Raw genomic sequence first — 19,904 nt, 5'->3', positions numbered from 1 at the left:
TTGAAACAGAAGCTCCAGACTAATCTTAAGTAAACAAGCATCTGCCTAGTCCTAAAGTATCAACTTCTTTTGGTTCATCAAGAATTTCTCTGGCATGAATGAGCTTGAAGCATTTATAAGAAACAATAGAGAACTGGGCATGGGAATAGACAGTGTAAGTGTTGCCAGGGAGCTCCAGTGAGGCCAGTGTGAAAAGAATGAACATAAGATAAAAGCCTCGTAGAAACTGGCAAAGTGCAAAAGCAGAATAAAGAGTCAGAAGTGTGTGTGTGTGGGTGTATACACACACATATATATAACGTCCCAAGTGTTGTGTGTAGTGTTTGTTGACTAATTTTCCCCATGTATAATTTTTGTCCTTACCTGAGTAGGAGTAATAATTGGCTTGAAAGGAGAATGTTGAGCTAAGGAAGGATTATGGTTGTCATGCGCATGTACTTTAAATAGGCTAAGTCTATTCACACATGTGATTAAGAAATATTTCCTAGTCTGAAGAAATGCATTTTGTTGAAATCCAGTGTGATATAGAGAGTATCCTTGTGTGCTGTTTAGACTTGTGAAATACTGGAACTTCGTTTTTTCTTTACCCAAAGGGATCTGTTGGAGCATTTAATTGCATCTTGTGTTGAAGGTAGCTGTAAGGTACCAGGTTATAAACTGGCTATTTGTATTTTCAGGTAGCACCACTATTTAATTTGATTCTTTTCTGTGAATAACTCCTTTTAAAACTACCAGTTATTTAGCAAGTACATTAAGCACCACCAGTGTGCTCATCTTCTTTTAATTGTCCTGTTTCCATGTTGATACTCGGATACAGAATTTCTGGGACGGGTTTGAGGTTGGCAGGAACCATTCTAGAATCATCTTCCTTTTTTTCATGTACTCCAATATCTGTTTTAAACTGTTGCTGAAAATGCAAGTAGTAGTAGGTACTGGGGGAGTGCATCCAGAGCAATGCACAAATACAGCCCATGTCTTTAGGTCCCTGAGTTAAAGTCAGGGAGGAATAGTTGGGCTGTCCTTGGATGTTCCAGCTTGATTATCTTAACGGTATCTTACCTATTTAGAGCAACTCCATCATGCATGTGGCCATAACCAGCCTGCTAGTAGCAAAAGTTACACACAAAATAAGTGTGAAAATGGGTATATGAAGTGCTATAAAATTAATGAGATTCCTGATCCTAGAAATGCTTGCATGGGCTTAACTTTGCTTCTGTGGTCATACACAATCTGTCAAGCTGCACTTACCAGATAAAGAGAAATGTCTGTGCAGGATGAAGCATAAAGAAAACAGAAGGGGGAGGGGAGGGGGGGAAGTAACCTACCTCTTTGTTGTCCCTGGGAAGTTCTGTGTAATAATTAATTTATTGCTTTGTTATTTAGCCACGTAGTCCTTATTACAACTTAAAAGAGCAGTCCTAGGTTATGTTCCTTGTCAGCTCAAATGTTTGGAGTTCTTGCTTTTGTGTTCAAAAGCTATTTAAAACTTGAGGCCATTTTGCTGTTTCTGGTAGATTTATTCTATTTCCATATTGAGGGTATTGTTGGTTTAATATGGGTCAAGCTCTGTTTTCTTGCTCAAAACTAAATGACTTTTTTGTGTTAAAAATTTTTTTAATGTGTGGTGCCATGCCTAGTTACTAAATTCCAACAAACTAACCACTTTGATCTGCTAAATAAAGGATAAAATATATTTTGAGGATTCTTCTGTTTTGATTTTACAAATGATTTCTCAATGTTACCATCTTATTAAAAGTGGATCGTTGCTAAGTCTTTGGTGTCTCAAAACTGGTATTTTTCTAATCAACAGTTTTTTGTTTTTTGTTTTTTTTTTACTGTGAATGAAATAGCTTTTGAGCTAATTCTTGAGAATTTGACAGTGATACAAAAATCTAAACATTTTGAATGGAAAGGGCTGACATTGCAGTATCTTTGAGCAAAAAGTGGTACATGTGCACTGATCACACAAGCAAGTTCCATTGGCTTGATCAAAAGTTTATGTGAAAGCACAGCCACATGGAAGTATTGACAGGATGCTTTTATGTGTAATACGTAAAAAAACATAATCTCCGTGCTTGAATATGCAGAGATATAATTAGAGAAGTAATAGTTTACTGGGGGAGCAGTATGGATAAGCTCAACTGATAATGCATTTTAGAACATTGCTGCTGTTCAGAATTCTACCAGAGCAAATCTATGGTAGTAGCTGGTGCATATTCTATGATTCCATGGTACTTTTGTCTGCTGATGTCTGCCATGTGTTTGTCCTTCCATAATTCTGAACACAAGCGATGAACCTTTTAGAGAAACTATTTATTTTTCTTAGCTCTAGAAATGCTTCATGATGCAAGGAAGTTGTCAGCTAATTATGAAATGTAGGAAGTTGTAAACTTGCTGACTTTACACATTTCACTTGTAAATCAAAATGTTTATGCTATGGTGTGCCATCCTTTGAAACATATATTTAGGACTGTGTTTAGGAGAGCATTTGAACACCTATGTAACTGCAAGCACATGAATAAACCCATTGAAATCAGTTATTCATATGCTTAAGGTTGTGCATGTGTTCTAACCCTTTTGTTGGATTGAGACTTAGAGGGGAGTGGGAGGATTCTCTTTTCTGTTTATCTTTGTAATAGTGTATGCAAGCAGGTTATGTCTACAGGTTTCTTTTTGGTTTTAAGGAGAACTTACTTTAGTTTTCAAAGTACTTTGTATTCTAAAGAAAATTTAGAGCCCTCTTTTAGGCATCCTTGTTCTGCATACAACTTGATTAATATTAATTGTAAACTTGTATTTAATAAAACATAGACTCAGTTTTGTCTGAAAATGTATTACAATTTATTTCTGCCATTTTTGTGTAAAATTTACAGAAACAGTGTTACATCGTGCGCTCCAAAGGTAATGTCTCATTCCTCTAAGGCTGTGTCCTTTCCTTTTCTTCTTTCTGTTTCTATCTTTCTTGTTTTCTTCTGATCATATTGTTATGTGCATTGAATCCTTTGTTAGGAATGAGGTTCTTGGGGGGTGGGTGATAACTTGCTGTTATCAAAAAGATGTTTTTCTCTTCATCAGTATCTTAAGCTAATTTTCTTTAAACTTGAATGAAGAAAGGTATTTGTTCTGTAAATAACATGGATAACAGCATAAGGCAGATTTTGAGTGTTCTAACTTATAAAAGTTTTGTATAGAAATGTTTTATTGAAATATTATTTTGGGGGAGGAACTCATCATGATTCTAGGTTTCCATAGTGCAAAGGTAGTAAGTAGGTTTTCTCCTGATTGTTTTGAAGCCAAAGTAAGCATTCAAGAGTCGAAAGGCAGAACATATGTAGACAACTGTGAAGCGGTCATTTAAAGTGCACGCTTGCAAAATAAATGTCGTGTTAAAAACCCTCACATTTAAATGAGAAAACTTTCAAAAGCAGAGCGAGGCGTTGGGTTTCTTCTTCCCGTAGGAAGTCTGTTAAAGTCACCTAACTCCTCATCCTGCATCTGAAGTTTTCTTTTGGGATAATTCTCTTCCTTGTGTTCTCATTTTGTATACAAGTAAATGAGAGAAATTAAATAAATTTATCAAATTGCCAGTGCAATGGAAGAAACCTCTACATGAGTTTTAATGTGCCAACTATCCCTTTCTTTGCTATCAAGGACTAGTCTAAGCAAAGTAAATGATCAGGTCATTTGCTCAAGGTCTTCAAGTGCTGCTTTGGCATGGCAGGAGCACAGTACTACAGCTTCCACATCAAGTGTGTTTGAACCTGCTGCTGTTTCTAGCTAATTCTAAGCACTCAGTCTTGTTTATTATTGGTTTCACTGAAGTAACCCACTTCTATTGTTTCACTACTTTAAATCAGCCTTATAATTAAGCCCCCTTAATCTGTTTGCTTAGCAGGAGGTTGTTAATGCAGTTGACTCTTGCTTAAAGAACCTCAAAAGCTGTTAACATTTTTTTATTTGTAGCAATGCTAGCAAGGGAAAACCAAAGAACACCCCCAACTATTGCAGAATTAAGCATTGTCTTGATAGTTTTTATTTCCCCATGTAAAACCAATGTTTTCTGTATTATTCAGTATTACAGTAGTGGAAGGTCTGGTTGGCATTTGGAGCTTAAAAAAAATAATATATATATGTATAAAAAAATCAAGAGTGTAAACACTCCTGATTCACAGTTCCATCTTTTGTCATGCGTTCAGCACTGCGGTGTTTTGTGACTGGGTAGTCCAAACCTGAGTGAGGATACGTGCTTTAAAAGTAGTATTTTATTTTAGCAGCGCAAAACTGACTTCATTGTACCACATCTGTGCTACTGTAAATTTAGAAAAAGTATCTGTGATGAATTATATATTTTCAGAGGTGAGTTCAGTGGAAGAAGGCTGGAAAGGCAAAATAGTGCCTGGGGAAGAAAGAGGAAGGATGTGTTCAAATATTAAAATAGCTTTGGATGCAAATTAGCTTGCTTTTTTTTTTTTTTTTTAATGCTCTGATGTTCTTTACAGATTTTGTCTGCATAGCAAGGTTCCCTGTGCAGCCTTAATACAGGCTTACTTGCAAAAGTAATTTCCTTTCCTTTCTGGAAAAGGATCTAGAGAAATACTAGGTCATAACATTACCATGAAAAGGGTGAATCTTAACATATATGCACAGCCTCGAATATTCCAATTTGAAGTCAACTCAGAAATCTGGCATAACTTCAAAGGCCTGTTTTTAGGATAGTGTACAAAATGGAAGGTGGTTCCTTCAGGCTACAAATGGCTGAAGGTGGGAAGCTGAAAAATAGGGAGGAAATCTGCACTTACCACAGTAGTAAACTGCAGGACAGTACATAATGTCTGCTTGCATTATGCTGCTGTTGCTTTTGGGAAGCCTGTGAGCTGATGAAGTGCTGTAGCTGATGGTTAAGGTGTTGCTTTGCATTCTGGGTCACGATGCCAATCAGGGAAGTGGAAAGTAAGAAAGAAGTGGGAGGGGGGAGCAAAGTATCTGTTACATGTGATAACTCTTCTTTTTAAGTAAACTGACTTTATAGTGACCTTGTAATGCAAGAACCTAATAGTCTCAGAAACATTTAAATTTCATTAGTTACCCAGTATTTAATGCCAAATTGCATCTTCTCTGTGACTAAAAATGTTAGTGAATTATATTTTAATGTGTATTTAAAGACTGTTATTTCAAAAGTGTTTATTTCAAAATTGTTTATTGCATGCAATAAAATGATACTTGGTACATCTTTCAAGTGTGCATAGTTAGCTAAGCTTCAAATAAATCTCATGTAAAAGTTTAAGAAAGCCTGTATGTATAATCTATAAAATATTTTTAATTCTGTGTGTGTAACTGGATTTTTTTCACTATTTTTTTTGTCTTACCTTCACTTTTTTTTTTCTCCCCCCTATTCCATTCTCTTCTTTTACTTCATCTGAATCCCTGATTTTTATTATTTTTTTTTTTTTTTTTTCCATCTTGCCATCTTGCTGTTTGTCAAACAGAACAACAAAACCTGCTCCTCATCTTGATGGGTAAGAATCCTTTATAGTTCCTTCAGTGATGTCTAAAATTTGAAGGTTGTTAAGTCTTCACATGTTATATTTAAAGTAGACAACAATGGGGAAACAAATTCTTAATTCTCTGGAAGACTGTTCAATAGAAGAAGAAGGAAAAAATAGACTTCAGTTCTTTAAAAATTTCAAGTTGCAACTTAATTCCTAAAGCTGGTCAAAAACTTAAAGGGCTTAAACCCTAATAATATTTTTTTTAAAAACTGGTTGCTGCCCTCAATCCATAAATCAGTGAGTTGAAATGTCAAGTTTAATGTATTTGGATAGTACTCTCTTTTGTGGTGTGGTTTTATCCTCAGAATAGGTTAGTTCCTTGGAGTATAAGTTATGGGCAAACAGAAGAAGGAGAGAGAATGTGGGAGATGTTGAACAGAAATGGGAATTCCTTAGTTATAACTGTCCCTGCAGTGCCAGTGGGAATTTGTGTGCTGAGTTTGTATAGACCTATAAATACTTCTTTTCTGGGGAAAACTGCAGTTCTTTGTCATCTTTATGTATGGATTCATGATCTCCCTATTGCATGAAACTGAAACTAGAAGGATACGTTAGAAATAATGATCTATTTACTATGCCTATGTAAAAGAGAGTGGAATGGCATCAAATTTTTCTCTCATTGAACCAGAGTGGACCCTTTCTTCATGTTGCAGTAAAATCTTAGCATTGTTGTAAACGTGAAACTTAAAAACAAGATGTTTATTACTCTAATGCATTTTAAAGAGCTTAATATTTCTAGTTCAGTGTGACTTCTTAAATCTGAAATTCATTATAAAATAATTACAGCAATATATAAATGTACTTTCCAAACATTTTATTTCTACAGCGTACATGTTGTCTTTGGACTGGTTATTTCTGGGTTTGAGGTAATAGAACAAATAGAAAATCTGAAAACCGATACTGCAAGTAGGCCCTATGCAGATGTACGAGTTATTGACTGTGGGGTGCTTGTTACAAAATCAGCAAAAGATGGTAAGCATGCATACATCTGAAGTTAATTGAATGTTGATACTGTTTTCATAGAATTATAGATTTGTTTAGCGTGGAAAACACCTTTCAGATCATTGAGTCCAAACATTAGAGTTCAGAGAACATGAACATTTTGCCAACATCAAAAAATCATTGTGGTGAATCTCTAGAATCTTAAGTCTTGCAAGCCTTTAAAACTTAAAAGGTGTAGATGAGGAAGGCATGGCAAGGGAGAAGGTTTTTCTGATGTAAACATTTGTGTGTTGGACAGAGTATCCCTGCTTCCTGCTCTTAATGTTTGAGGTTAATGTGACTTACACAAAAAATAATTACAATTTGATTTTCTGAGTTTGAAAGATAGAGATTCAAAATAAAGTTTTCTTGGAGTTGAATTTTGTGCAGTTTCCAGAGTTTGAATTGTAAGATCATGTAATGTTAATATGCAGTATACGTAGTCAACATAATTTCATGAGAATTCGTAGGGAATAAATAATTTTAAATAAGTGTTTGGACAGTCGCTATAATGTAGTGGAGTGTTAAAAGTTCGTGTTTTCCCCTTCATTTTTGGCCTTCCTTAAGGATAACGTGGTTATTTATGTCCTTTAAAAAAAGTCGGGAGGATAGAGTAAGAAAGTGTCACATGCAGAGAGAATGACAAAGATTTATAAATAAGAAATATACAGCTGAGACTATGACTAATTCTTTCTTAAACTTTGTAACCTGTGCATTGCTTTCTAAAATTTTTTTTTTTACTACAGATGGGCTTTTCTTATCTGTGTATTCTAACCTAAAGTTGTGAATTCAGTATTACAACTTCAAATACCTTCTTCAAAAGAGAAAAGGGGGGGAACCCTACTTCTTAAAACTATTTTCTTTATATTAGCGTGGCACATGATAATGTTGAACTTCATTTATAAACTTACTGTGTATTAATGTAAAAATGTCTTGGCTTTGCATTGATATGTCACCTTATATGGTGGAATTCATGCATGGTAGTTCTTATAGCTTACTCCATAGGAACTATCTGCTGGAAAACTTGCATCTTTTAGTGGTATGGGTTTAGACTAGGCAGAAATCAGTTTTTATTATTGTACTTTAACTCATTGTGAAAAAAGTTCACAGAGCGCTTTTGAAACAGTATGTCTGTGTATTTATACATATATAAAACGGTGTATTTTGTGCTATATATATACACACTACACACACATGGACATACACACTGTAAATTTTAAATCTCTGTTTAAGCTTTGGAGAAGAAGAAGAAAGTATGTTCAGAGTCAGAAGCTTCAGACTCCTCCTCCAGTGCATCAAGCTCTTCAGAAAGTTCATCTGAAAGTGAAGCTGAAAGTGAAAGAAGCAGAAGAAGAAAGCGCAAAAGAAGAGCTAAAACCAAACAATCAAGGAAACGAAGAAAGGAAGAGAGGAAGAAAGAGGATCCAAAGTGTAGGCGAACCTCAAACCAAAGACGGTGAGCGACTAGTCTCGTAAATTTAAGAATTTCAGAGAAATCTGAGAAATTCTACTTTTGTTTTAATGAAGTACTGAAGCAATTAATATGAAAATTATTTATATTTTATTTAAGTTTGGGGTTTGATGTTTCGTCTTTATTAAAAATACACCAACCAAAAAAACCTGAAATCCAAGCTTGTTGAGTAGATTTTTCTGTGAAAGAGTTTAAGATCTTTCTAGACGGAAGCTAGAGTGATTTTGAAATGAGTAAATCTCAGCATATTAAAGTATTTGGGACTCAGTATACCTGTGTTAAAGTGAAAGATTAGTCGGGTAATAGATTTTTTTCATATATATTTGATTAGATTTTAAAACATTTCATGACAAATGGCAAATTCAAAGCAAAATCATTTGCTGCAAAGCAAAACCTGAACCTTCCTCCCAGTAATAGTGCATCCTTCCTTTTTAGCTTAAAATGGATTGTGAATGAAGCATGTTTTGACTGTTAAGCCATCTTAAAGCTTGATGCACCACATGGGCTTTTTTTTTTTTCTTGGAACTTGCTTTGAAAAGAGGTGTTTATCAGTTGATAGTTAATTTTGATTTATCAACTTGTTTTTTCCCATAGCAGCCTTTCTGACAAGAGTGATATAACAGAAAAAGCAGTTGATGTTAGCATGAAGAGAGACAAACCAGTGGTACGTCCTGAAGAAATTCCCCCAGTGCCTGAAAATAGATTTTTGCTGAGAAGAGATGTGCCCGTTGTCAATATAGAACCTGAACCGTAAGGAACATTGAGATTTTTTTTATCATGTTTTCTTGGTGGAAACTAGGCAAAAAAGTTTCCACATTACCATTCAAGTAACTAGTGCTGATAGCAAACAATGGCTCTAGTGTCTAAATGATGTAATTTAATTGTCCTTTTTGCAGTTTTCTTTGTTTTGCACCTCTACTAAATTGCAGTTTGGTTCTTTTTCTGTCAAGTTTCTTTGTGTTTGGACTCAGATGAGCTATTACGTTACATTGTGAGATACCTCTTCAAATCAACAATACATTACATTGCCAGACATTTCTTAAAATCAGCTAGGTGATTTGGTTTTTTTCATTGATTCATTTCAGTTAATGGTGTAGCCTCCTGTATGTTTTCTCTTGAAACATTATTTATGTTTTCAAAGCCTTAGTAACTGCTGCTCTGAAGGATGTTACATAAACTGGAAAAAGGAGTGCTGAGTTACCTGTTACTGCTTAGGAAAGAAGCAAGGCTTTAGAACCTGTGAACTGTCATGAATTGCCATTCTCCGAGTTAAGATATGGTTGTGTAACTGCAGAGATCCTGAAACTCTTCTGTCCATATTGTCTTCATGATTTGTGCACCAAACGCAGTTAAACCTCTTTAGAAAAGCCACTTACTACTTTAATAGTGCTTTGCAAGTTCACTGTTAGCATTTATTTACAGGTGGAAAGGTCAAATAGGCTACAGATTTGATAAAAAGTATATCTTGATTTGCCATTCATTGCAGAACTGTTAATGTCTTGCTTTATTTCCTGGAAAATTCACTGAATTCTTAGGTCTGCCATTTTAAGATAAATAAGATTAATATTTTGCATTATTAACTTAAAATTATTTCAAGGGTTTTTTTGTTGTTTTTTTCTATGTAAACTCATATTTTATTAATTTATGTAGGAAGCTTCTTGATACTACACCAGTTCTGGCTGACCCGAAACCATCAGTCTCTAAATCTGGACGAAAAATTAAAGGAAGAGGCACAATAGTATGTGGCAATTTTTTCTTGATTTTCCTTTTCTTTCCCTTTTTTTTTTTTTTTTCCTCCTTCCATCCAGAGTATCTTCTCTGACCTTCAGCTTTGAATTTCCTTTGAGGCTTTGTGTGACACTTTAACTGTGGTTGACATGTTGTAAAATCCAGCTTAGGTTGAAATATTGTAGTCTGATAGTTCATTTTATAACACGTATATTCCAACCTTCTTGTTACTGTCTTTTTATAAGAATATTGTTTGGGAAAACAAATGCTTACTCCTTGGCTATGAGAAGTCTTCAGACATATTTTTTTTAATTATTATTTTTGTTGAAGATTGAAAATAATTCAGCCAGTCATCCCAGATGATCCACAAGACCTAAAGTAATGAGAAGTTATAAGAGCTTGTACTCCACTCACTGGATTTCTTTCTTTCTGTTCAGCATTAGGACTATTAACATGTAACAGTAGACAAAGCAGGTCTATAGCGTCCTGAGCATATGCAGTCCTTTGTGATGTATATTGCTTGTCCTCCTGAGTTTTGGTATTTTCATCTTCTGACGCTTGTACTTAGCATTGCTGAGAAACGGCAGTTTTGCTGGCAACTTTGGCAGAATCACTTACATTGTTTGTTCTGCTTTTTGACATTTTGTCAACCTTTTATTTCCTTTTTTTTTTTTTTTTTTTGCCACTTAATATAGTTTCATGTAGAGGGCTGGAGCACTTTTGCTGTGAAGACAGGCTGAGGGAGCTGGGCTTGTTCAGCCTAAAGAGAAAGCTGCAGGGAGACCTTAGAACAGCTTCACAGTACCTAAAATAGGGCCAACAAGAAAAATGGGGAGGGGCTTTTAACAAGGGCATGTAGTGATAGGACAAGGGGGAATGGCTTTAAACTGACAGAGGGGTGATTGAGATGAGATGTGAGTCAGAAGTTCTTCCCTGTGAGCGTGATGAGGCCCTGGCACAGGTTGCCCAGAGAAGCTGTGGCTGCCCCATCCCTGGCAGTGTTCAAGGCCAGGTTGGACTGGGCTTGGAGCTACCTGGTCTGGTGGAAGGTGTCCCTGCCTGTGGCAGGGGATTGGAACTGGATGAGCTTTGAGGTCCCAAACCATTGTAGGATTCTATGTTAGCTTGTCAGATTTCATCAGCTGTCCTGACTGAGATCATTGTCTGTGTCATTTCATAAATGGCTCTGCATGGGCAAGAAGTTACTTCGTTGCAGTGCTGATAGCAAAGCCTTTTAACAGACCTGCAGACTCTGTCCTTCTTTTTCCCTACCTTCCTTTCCTAAGACCTCCCCTGTTGTGCAAATCTCACTTCCACTTCAAATCTTTGGTATCATGAAGACTTTTGGTTTTGCCTTAGTTCTACTCTACTCAAGCAAAACTTTCCTTGTCTCTTCTCTAACAAGCCTCAATACGGAACTCAAAGCACTGTGCAGCTGGCTCATGTTTTTCAGCCAGTAGAAGAGGGAGAAAATAAGAAAAGCTTTTGTGACTGTGCATTCAATTCTGGTGTATTTCAAATTGTAGCATACCATGACTGAGCATATTCTTCCTGTTTTGAAAGTTTTCCTCGATCAATTTTGGAAGCAGCATGTGGGTAACCATAAACCAGACCAAGGTTTGGTCCTGACAGTTTCTTTTGTAGGTGGAAGTTCTCAAAAAAACCCACCCCAAAACCAGTATCTGTATAGTTGAAGATGCTTTTCATTACAATAATCTTAACTGAGGCTTCTCTGAGCATTATTTTCTTATGTGGTAGCCACTGAATTTGAGAAGTACTTTTCTCTTGATCCCTATGGTGCAATTGTTTTAAGCCACAAAATTAATGGCTTGGCTGTAGCATGGACCAAGGTATTGTAGTGTTTGAGCCTCACCTGAGAACCAACCCTCATTTGCCAGCCATGACATTAAATCTTTCATTTGTATTTGTTATTTGTGATATCCATGAAAGGAAGCTTTTTAAGTGGAGTGTTTTAAAATACTTATGTCAATAAAGACTTTCAGAAAACTTGTTTAAAGTTGAGTGGAATTGGCTTTTGCCAGGGATTTGTGTGTCTCTGTCTTGGTTTTCATATTTTTCGTACCTTCTTGGCAAAATCAAGAATGAAAACCAGTCATAACAGAAATCATTCAGGGCTAGCATTTAGTTGGAGAAACACACTTTTCTCCTATCTCTAATAGCCTGATTAGCAAAAGTTTGTATTCAGGGTGAACTTGTCTGATGTTTTTCAAAATACTCGCTTTTAGGTTTGAATTTTCTGGGGTTCTGCGAGACTCCTGAATGTAATGTGAGAGAATTAGGAAGGTCTATGGCACTTTTTCAACCTATTGCATGCCAGTTATTTGTAAGAGGTTTTATTTAAGTAATCATTGCTTCAGCTCAAAGGGTAGAGAACCTCCAAATCTTCATGGCAGATTATCTTTTATATAAACAGGATATCGTAAGAACTTCTGCCCGTAATCGACTGAATAAACCAATACACACATCTTTCTGTATTTATTCTGGGGGGGCAATATTTTTTCCCTACATACTGCTTTCTTTTGTAAGTGGCTTAAAATAATTGACTGAATTCCAGATGTTTTTCTTTATTGAGTCAAGGAGCATTTAATTTCCTCACAGAATTTACTTAAGTGTGTATCCAACTGGGTAATGGAAAATAATGAGCTAGCAACATTTGAGTTTTTTTCTCTGCTGCACAAGTAGCTCTTATTGCCTGCTTAAATGCTGTGCTTAAGTGTAATGTTTTAAGCATGATACTTCATTACACTTCTGTGGAAGATGACTTTTTTTGTTTTGTTTTGTTTTTGGAAGGTGTCTTACACTGGATTCCTATTTCTGAAGGAGTGAACAGCATTAACTTTTGAAATAGGGCTTGTCTTTTCTCATATAAGCAGTTAAGAGTCTGCTAACTGAAGTGAAACATCTGTGCTTTAGTACCCTGAAAAAAAAAAAGCTGGTTATCTGCACTAATTGTATTATTCCAAAAGGTGTTATGTAAAGAGAATCTATGACCTCTTCTTGAGTCTTCCTTTTATGTCTGGTAAAAATGGGTTAGCTCCTGGGCCCTATTTGTGAAATGCTCTTGGAGAATGAAAAGATACAGCTAGCTATGTGGGATATATGCATACCGAACATGGGTATTTTTGGCAGGAAACCTGGAATTTGTGTTTACCTCATAGACCTTGTGTGAATAAAGTTGTATAGCTTGTGTAATGAAGATGTATGCATGCACCTTTTGGTTTTTTGTTTTTTTCTTTTATTTTTTACAAGGGCATCTGGGCGTAGGACAAGGGGGGATGGCTTTAAACTGACAGAGGGGAGTTTGAGATGAGATCTGAGGAAGAAGTTCTTTCCTGTGAGGGTGGTGAAGGCCCTGGCACAGGTTGCCCAGAGAAGCTGTGGCTGCCCCATCCCTGGCAGTGTTCAGGGCCAGGCTGAACACAGTTTGGAGCAACTTGGTCTAGTGGAAGGTGGCCCTGCGTATGGCAGGGTGGTTGGAATGAGATGAGCTTTAAGGTCCCTTCCAACCTAAACCATTGTATGATTTTATGATATGGTTCTATTTGCTATATCGTCCAGTCTTTTGTAAAGAAAAATATATAATGTAACTATCTTCCCTTGCTTTCATAGCGATATCACACCCCGCCTCAATCGCGATCATGTTCTGAATCTGATGATGATGAGAGCAGTGAGACCCCTCCTCACTGGAAGGAGGAAATGCAGAGATTACGAACATATAGACCACCTAGTGGAGAAAAGTGGAGTAAAGGCGATAAGTAAGATCCTTACTACAAATTTAAAATATCTTGGGGTTTTTGCACAAGCTTTAATAAATTGTGTGCGTGTACTATGTTATTCATGTTTGAAAAAAAGAAAATGTGAGTGACTTTGTGGTTAATATGTTCCATTTAAGTTCTAAAAAATAAAAGTGGAAAACTTTTTTAAAACCTTTCTACTTTGTTAATGTGACACCAGATGAACACAAGCTGAAAAGTGTCAGAAGAGTTGTTTGTGATGGTGTCATCTTGGATACTTATTTAAGAAGTAATTAATTGACCTGTCCAGTTTCCTGTTGCTTTCCCTACAGCAAGTCATGTCAGGTTTCCTTTAGCCTCAAACTTGGTTATGTGGTTTCTTTGAATACCAAGTAAACAATCAAATCCATCAATCTTGCGTTGTTTTAGTTATGCTTTTTCTGCAGTTGCAAACTCTGAGATGGAAGCCAGCTCTTCAGAATTTCTGATGACTTGATAATAAATAGGAGCTTATAACAAATTATATGTAATGTTCTTCAGTTTTTCTTTTTTTATCTATCATAAATTATTGCTGAATTATTTTATATACAGTGTGTTCAGTTTATTGCTGTATTGCAACATACCACCTAAAAGATGGCACTGCAGTATGCAAAATTTTCTGATGTTGGCTGATTCAGTTATTAGAGAGAAGTAGCTTTCTTGATAGTGATGGAATTTGTATCTTAAAAAGAGTGTAACAAGCTCAGTGAAAACATAATTGTCTGATAGTAAAGGGAGTGTGTGTTAGTTTCTCTTAATTACTTGCCTTGGAGGTGTGGAAAATACTTAATTTACCTGAAGTTTTTTTAAAGAATTTCCACTTAGTGTGGGGTTTATTTCTTTTCTAGGTTGAGCGACCCATGTACAAGCAGATGGGATGAAAGAAGTGTGTCCCGGAGATCAAGATCTTGGTCACGTAACGGTTATTCTGATTTAAGTACTGTGAGATACTCTAGCCACCACAAAAAGCATAGAAAAGATAAAAAAAAGATGAAACATAAAAAGAAATCTAAAAAGCAGAAGCATTTCAAGAAGCACAAGCAAACAAAAAAGAAGAAAACATCCGCTTCATCAGATGTAGAGTCTTCTCATTCCTTCCTCAGGAGGACAAAATCATCTTGTGATCGTGACAGAAAATCTCATTCTTCTTCATCATCTTCCAGACATTCATCCAGAAGGGACTGGTCTAAATCTGACAAGGAAGACCAGAGCTCATCGACTTCATCAAGCAGAGGGACTCGATCATACTACAGGTCCAGATCTAGGTCTAAATCAAGATCCTACTCCCGAAGAAGCTCTAGATCAAGATCAGCCTCTAAATCATCATGTTCACGAAGTAGGTCAAGGTCAAGTTCTAACACTAGGCATCAAAAGACGGTTTCCAATTCTCCACGAAATATTTCAACACGTTTAAGTGAGAATAAGCTTACCAAGACTGCTGAGCCTGTAAGAGCAGTTATACTCCCAAGTGATAAAGTTGTCGTACCACCAGTTGTCTCAGAAAACCTCCCTGTTATACCCTTAAGTGAGAGTCCACCACCTTCAAGGTGGAAACCTGGGCAGAAACCATGGAAGCCATCTTATGAGCGAATTCAGGAAATGAAAGCTAAAACAACACATTTAATACCCACACAAACTAATTACAATTTAGTAGCTGTTAAAGAGGCTAATACTGTTTCCTCATACCATAAACGACAAAGGAGTTCAGATAGCGATCGAAGTGGTTATTCCAAATACCACAGTGACAGAAGCTCAGACAGTTGTCTGAGATCAAGAAGCAGGTCTTCTCGAAGTAGGTCATACTCAAGATCTTATACGAGATCTAGAAGTCCATCTAGCTCTAGGACAAAATCTCGTTCTTCTGGCCGATCACCATCACAGAGTAAATACTGCAGTGACAGGTCAGGTTATAGTGAGTCAACGTCTTACTCTTCCCTTAGTGATGATGACAGAAGCAAAAGAAAATCTGCATCAAGTGATCAGAAGGCTCGAACTCTTAAACTGAGGCAAGAAACAAGCTCTGAAAGCACTGTCCCTTATAAGCGTACAAAAGACTATGATGAGTCTTCTCAGGGCTTGAAAGAGAGTGATAGTTCATCATCTTCAGAATTCTCTACTGACAGTGAGCATTCTGCCAAAATGAAAGTAGTCCAAGAAAAAGAAGGCCGTTTTCAGTTAGAAAGAGGTACTCAGAAACAGGACAAAAATAGCTTAAGTTCTGAGCAAGTGGAGAAGGAACCCAAGTATGAGCAGGATTCTGATGATGCTAAAACGAAAGCAGCTAAGGAGAAATCTGAGCAACCTAGAGGTGGTAGAAAAACTAAACAAAAATCCTATTCAGGTAGTAAATGGGACTCTGAGTCAAATTCTGAGAAAGGAGAGGCAAGGCGTAATAGGGGAGATTCTAGACTCTCCTCTAGTAAAGAAGAAGGAGAGGCCACATCAGGATCTGATGTAGAGCTTAGTGTTACCAAAAGAATAAAAAAACAATCAAATTCTTCAGAAGGCTTTCTGGATGCTGATTGTACATGGAAGACAAGCAAGCAGTTGTCATCTTCTGAATCTGACAGCTCTTGTTCCAACTCAACAAACATTAGAGGAAAGTCCAAAAAACACAAACGTGGATCGAAAAAAGCTCTTAAAAAATCCCATTCAAAAAAAGCAAAAGAAAAATCAAAAGGGAAAAAGGAGAAGAAACACAAAGTTCAGAAAAGAAAAGAAATGTTTCATTGGCAGCCCCCCCTGGAGTACGGTGAAGAAGATGAGGATGAGATAAATGAAAAGCCGGTTACAAAGGATGATAAAGAAAAGCTGCTTAACAGGAACATAAAAGATAAAACCCAAGTTTATGATAAGGATGAAATAGTCAAAGATAAAATGAGAAATTTAACTGAAAAGCCTTCTGTGGATGAAAACCTTTTAACAAAAAACACTACATGTGGTGCCTCTCCAGATCATAATAACCTTAATAAAGATAGCAAGGAAATGAATGCTTCAGACAGTATCTTAAACTCAGAAATAAATGTGACCACTTGCAAAGACGAGATGAAACAAGCTGAAGAAAGTAACCAGAATGGATTGCAAGATGTTATTGAGACAGATGACAACATGGAGATTTGTACTCCAGATCGTAACTCACCAGGGAAGGTTGATGCAGATATTCTGTCTCCTGTCATTCTCACTGCTAAACCTCAGGCTTTAGCTGCTAGTATAAACAAAGATTTACAGATTAAGACCCCCGAACAAGATGCTGTCAAACTAGAAAACAATGTTATAGACTTCATAAATATTAAAGAAGAAAAAGAAATGGGAATGCAAGAAAATAATTCTGCCCCTATGTCTAGTGCTAAAGACTGTAGTTTAAAAAGTGAAATTACTGAAAATACACAAAGCAATATGATAGATAATAAATGGAAGCCTTTGCAAGGTGTTGCTAACTTACAACCAACCACAATTAGTACTGCTGCAGAAGTTAAGAACATAGCTTCAGCACCAGAGCTTAAACCAGCAGGTTTAAGAATCGAAATAAAAGCTAAAAATAAAGTAAGGCCTGGATCTCTGTTTGATGAAGTTAGAAAAACAGCACGGCTAAATCGAAGGCCAAGGAACCAAGAAAGTTCCAGTGAGGAAGAATCTCCAAGTAGAGATGATAATAGCCCATCCAGGAGTCTCAGTAGGTCACGAAGTAAATCTGAATCTAAATCCAGACACAGAACAAGGTCTATATCTTATAGTCACTCAAGAAGTCGCTCACGAAGTTCTACATCTTCATATCGGTAAGAAGTTTGTGCTGCTCCCACAGCTTAAAGTGAAAGCTCTGATATTTTGAAACCTTATTTTCTTTTTCAGCTATGTCACTTATCAAGTATGGAATAAATATCTAGCTTAAAAGATGAAGCTTTATAATGCTGTTCTCTTCAGTTACATCCTATTTGTGCTTTTCAAAGTTGTTCATTCATTGTAGATCAAGAAGCTATACAAGAAGCCGAAGCAGAGGATGGTATAGTAGAGATCGGTCTAGAAGTCGAAGTAGTTCTTACCACAGTTACAAGAGCCGTAGGTAAGTTTCTCTAGCTGGGGACAGTGTTAGGACGTATTGCAAACCAATCTGATGCCTCAGCCTCTGAGCCTGGCTATACGCTTGGCTATGCGTACTACAGTTTGAAGTAGCTACTTGAAATGTGCAGGTTAGAATAGTTGGATTTCAGAATTTCCTGTTACTGAAAAATAATTTTATCTAACGTTTTGTAGTATAGATAAGGAATTCTGAGCAAAATATGTTCCTTGACTCTTGCTTCCCCCGCCTCCCTCTCTCTTCAGCACTTGTTTCTGATTAACTTAAAATATCTCTGTGTTTTTGTTTTTGTCAGTCGAACCTATAGTAGAAGTAGATCCAGAAGTAGTTCTTACGATCATCATAGTCGATCCAGGTATGGATTATAGCATTATAAAAACTATTAGAGTTTTATGCAGACTCTGCAGTAAATGTGCATATTATAAAAAAAAATAAGAGTACCTCTTTATCTGCGGTATTTACATTTTAAAATATTATGATAGCACCTTGAATCAAAGCAAAATTGACATCAGATACATTTAAAAGCTGAAAATAACAAAATCATCTTGGCATTGCAGTTATAGGTGATATGAGATGTGTAATAGTGAACTCATTTCCCTTTACTGGTAAAAAAAAAACCACAACAGCTGAGGTATAAATGATGTTTACTGCATCTACAATTTGTAGAGAAAACGTGGAATGTGAAACTGTTTATATGGTTAGTATTTCTTTTCTGAATTAATAAATTTGAGATTTTTACTGGTTTTTTTTAAGATACTTGTATTTGAACTTTTATAAATTATAGAATTATTGTTTGACACACCCTTCAAAAGTAATTTCTGCATAGCTGCTCATCTCTCTATATGAATGTCTTGAATACATATATTAAATTGCATTTTAGACAAGGAATTGTAAATTTACACTTAACTTTATTTTCACTATAAAGTAGGTCATACACGTATGATAGTTACTACAGCAGAAGTCGAAGTAGAAGTAAAAGGAGTGACAGCTATCGAAGATCCAGAAGTTATGATAGGCGGTCCAGGTAGGTTTTTGCTAGCATGACTTGACACTGAATGTGTGCAAAAGAATTTGCTAAATATATACTTAGGATGTTCATGAAGGCTGATGTGGTTCTTTTTCCCCCAAGCATAAAAAATGCATTGTTAGCAGAAGTAGTAATTAAAGCCAGTTCAAATTAGAGCAAGTGTATGATCGAGGAAATCAGAATTTCTAACATACTAAATTTGAGGATGTGGAAGAAACTAGGGTAAGAAAGATTTGCGAAGGCTCCAGTTCATTGTATGTATGCATTCAAAATACATACATGGGATTTTTTAATAATTTTAAATGTTTCTTAAAAACTACAGTGAACATAAGATTTAAATCAAGTGTCTTATTGTGGATTAAAAACTACCCGGTGTGCAGGGAATGTCATTGGATGGTAAATTCTATCCGTGATGATTTGTTTTGTACCTTTTTAATGCCCCACATTAGTGGTGAATCAGGCAGACCCCTAAGACTACTGTAAATTTTTATCCTCTGCTATCCTCATGCTTATTTTTTCACAACTTTGTACCAGCTTTTAATGGACTTTGTTCTCGCCCACTTCCACATCTAGCTCTGACAGTAGGATGATTTTCATCATGTGTTTGAGGGGAAATAAATGAGATTGGTGTGTGGAAAAAAGACTTACAAAATCATTGGTTTAGGATGTTGGGAAGCTTCAGAGGAACAATGCTGGATTAGGATGTGTTTACCTTTTGTTTAGAAAGCTTTCTCTACAGGCATGAGGCTAGAAAATCTCTAATGAAAGTTTATTCTATGTAATTAGAATATGTCCTGTGGCTTGTCTGAAACCATCTGGACTCTATCTTGATGTTTGGCCAAGTGCTTGGAATTTGTCCGGATAAGCCAAAACATTTTAATCTACAATTTCCACTCTGCAGACAGTCGTCCTCCCCTGTTGTTACAGGGCCTAATTCATAAGATTCTTCTTCAGATGAAGCACTGTAATATACATAAAGCAAAGATTTGGGAAATTATCTCAATTGAGAAAATGCTTACACTTATAAAATTATATTTGTTAAAATTTTCAGTCAGCTATTAGCATTTACAAACCCAGTTATTTGGGATGAGAAGGCAAGATGTAGTTACAGCCACAGTTGTTTGACTGGAGTTACACAGGGTTTTCATCCTTTGAATTAATCATCATTTTAATTTTGAGAGTCCTTTAAGGAATACTTCAGTTATATGAAATATCCTGTTAAAGACTTCTTGTATGTTTTCTTCTTGTCTCTTGTGCTTCTTGACATTTTATTTTTTTT

At 36.2% G+C, this 19,904-nt stretch overlaps 1 protein-coding gene across 7 annotated transcripts in view; it reads left to right on the top strand.

Moving 5' to 3' along the window:
* Window positions 1–19,904, top strand: part of NKTR (natural killer cell triggering receptor) — a 40,103-nt gene that overhangs the window by 19,799 nt on the left and 400 nt on the right. For 3 of the 7 annotated variants that reach the window (XM_061354755.1, XM_061354759.1, XM_061354761.1), the window contains 10 exons: window positions 5,487–5,516; window positions 6,376–6,521; window positions 7,764–7,986; window positions 8,596–8,751; window positions 9,652–9,739; window positions 13,360–13,505; window positions 14,372–17,299; window positions 17,488–17,583; window positions 17,894–17,953; window positions 18,524–18,622. In XM_061354755.1, the coding sequence (XP_061210739.1) occupies window positions 5,487–5,516; window positions 6,376–6,521; window positions 7,764–7,986; window positions 8,596–8,751; window positions 9,652–9,739; window positions 13,360–13,505; window positions 14,372–17,299; window positions 17,488–17,583; window positions 17,894–17,953; window positions 18,524–18,622 (3,972 nt within the window). Of the gene's footprint in view, window positions 1–2,873; window positions 2,902–5,486; window positions 5,517–6,375; window positions 6,522–7,763; window positions 7,987–8,595; window positions 8,752–9,651; window positions 9,740–13,359; window positions 13,506–14,371; window positions 17,300–17,487; window positions 17,584–17,893; window positions 17,954–18,523; window positions 18,623–19,904 lie in introns of all 7 variants that reach the window. The other 4 variants (XM_061354758.1, XM_061354756.1, XM_061354757.1 and 1 more) reach the window with 4 other exon arrangements.

The sequence above is a fragment of the Neopsephotus bourkii genome, unplaced genomic scaffold (assembly GCF_033783945.1).
Source record: "Neopsephotus bourkii isolate Nb327-2 ecotype Australia unplaced genomic scaffold, CSIRO-AGI_Nbou_v1 NB_745, whole genome shotgun sequence".
Lineage (NCBI taxonomy): Eukaryota > Metazoa > Chordata > Aves > Psittaciformes > Psittacidae > Neopsephotus > Neopsephotus bourkii.
This window is presented reverse-complemented; position numbering and strand designations above follow the sequence as displayed.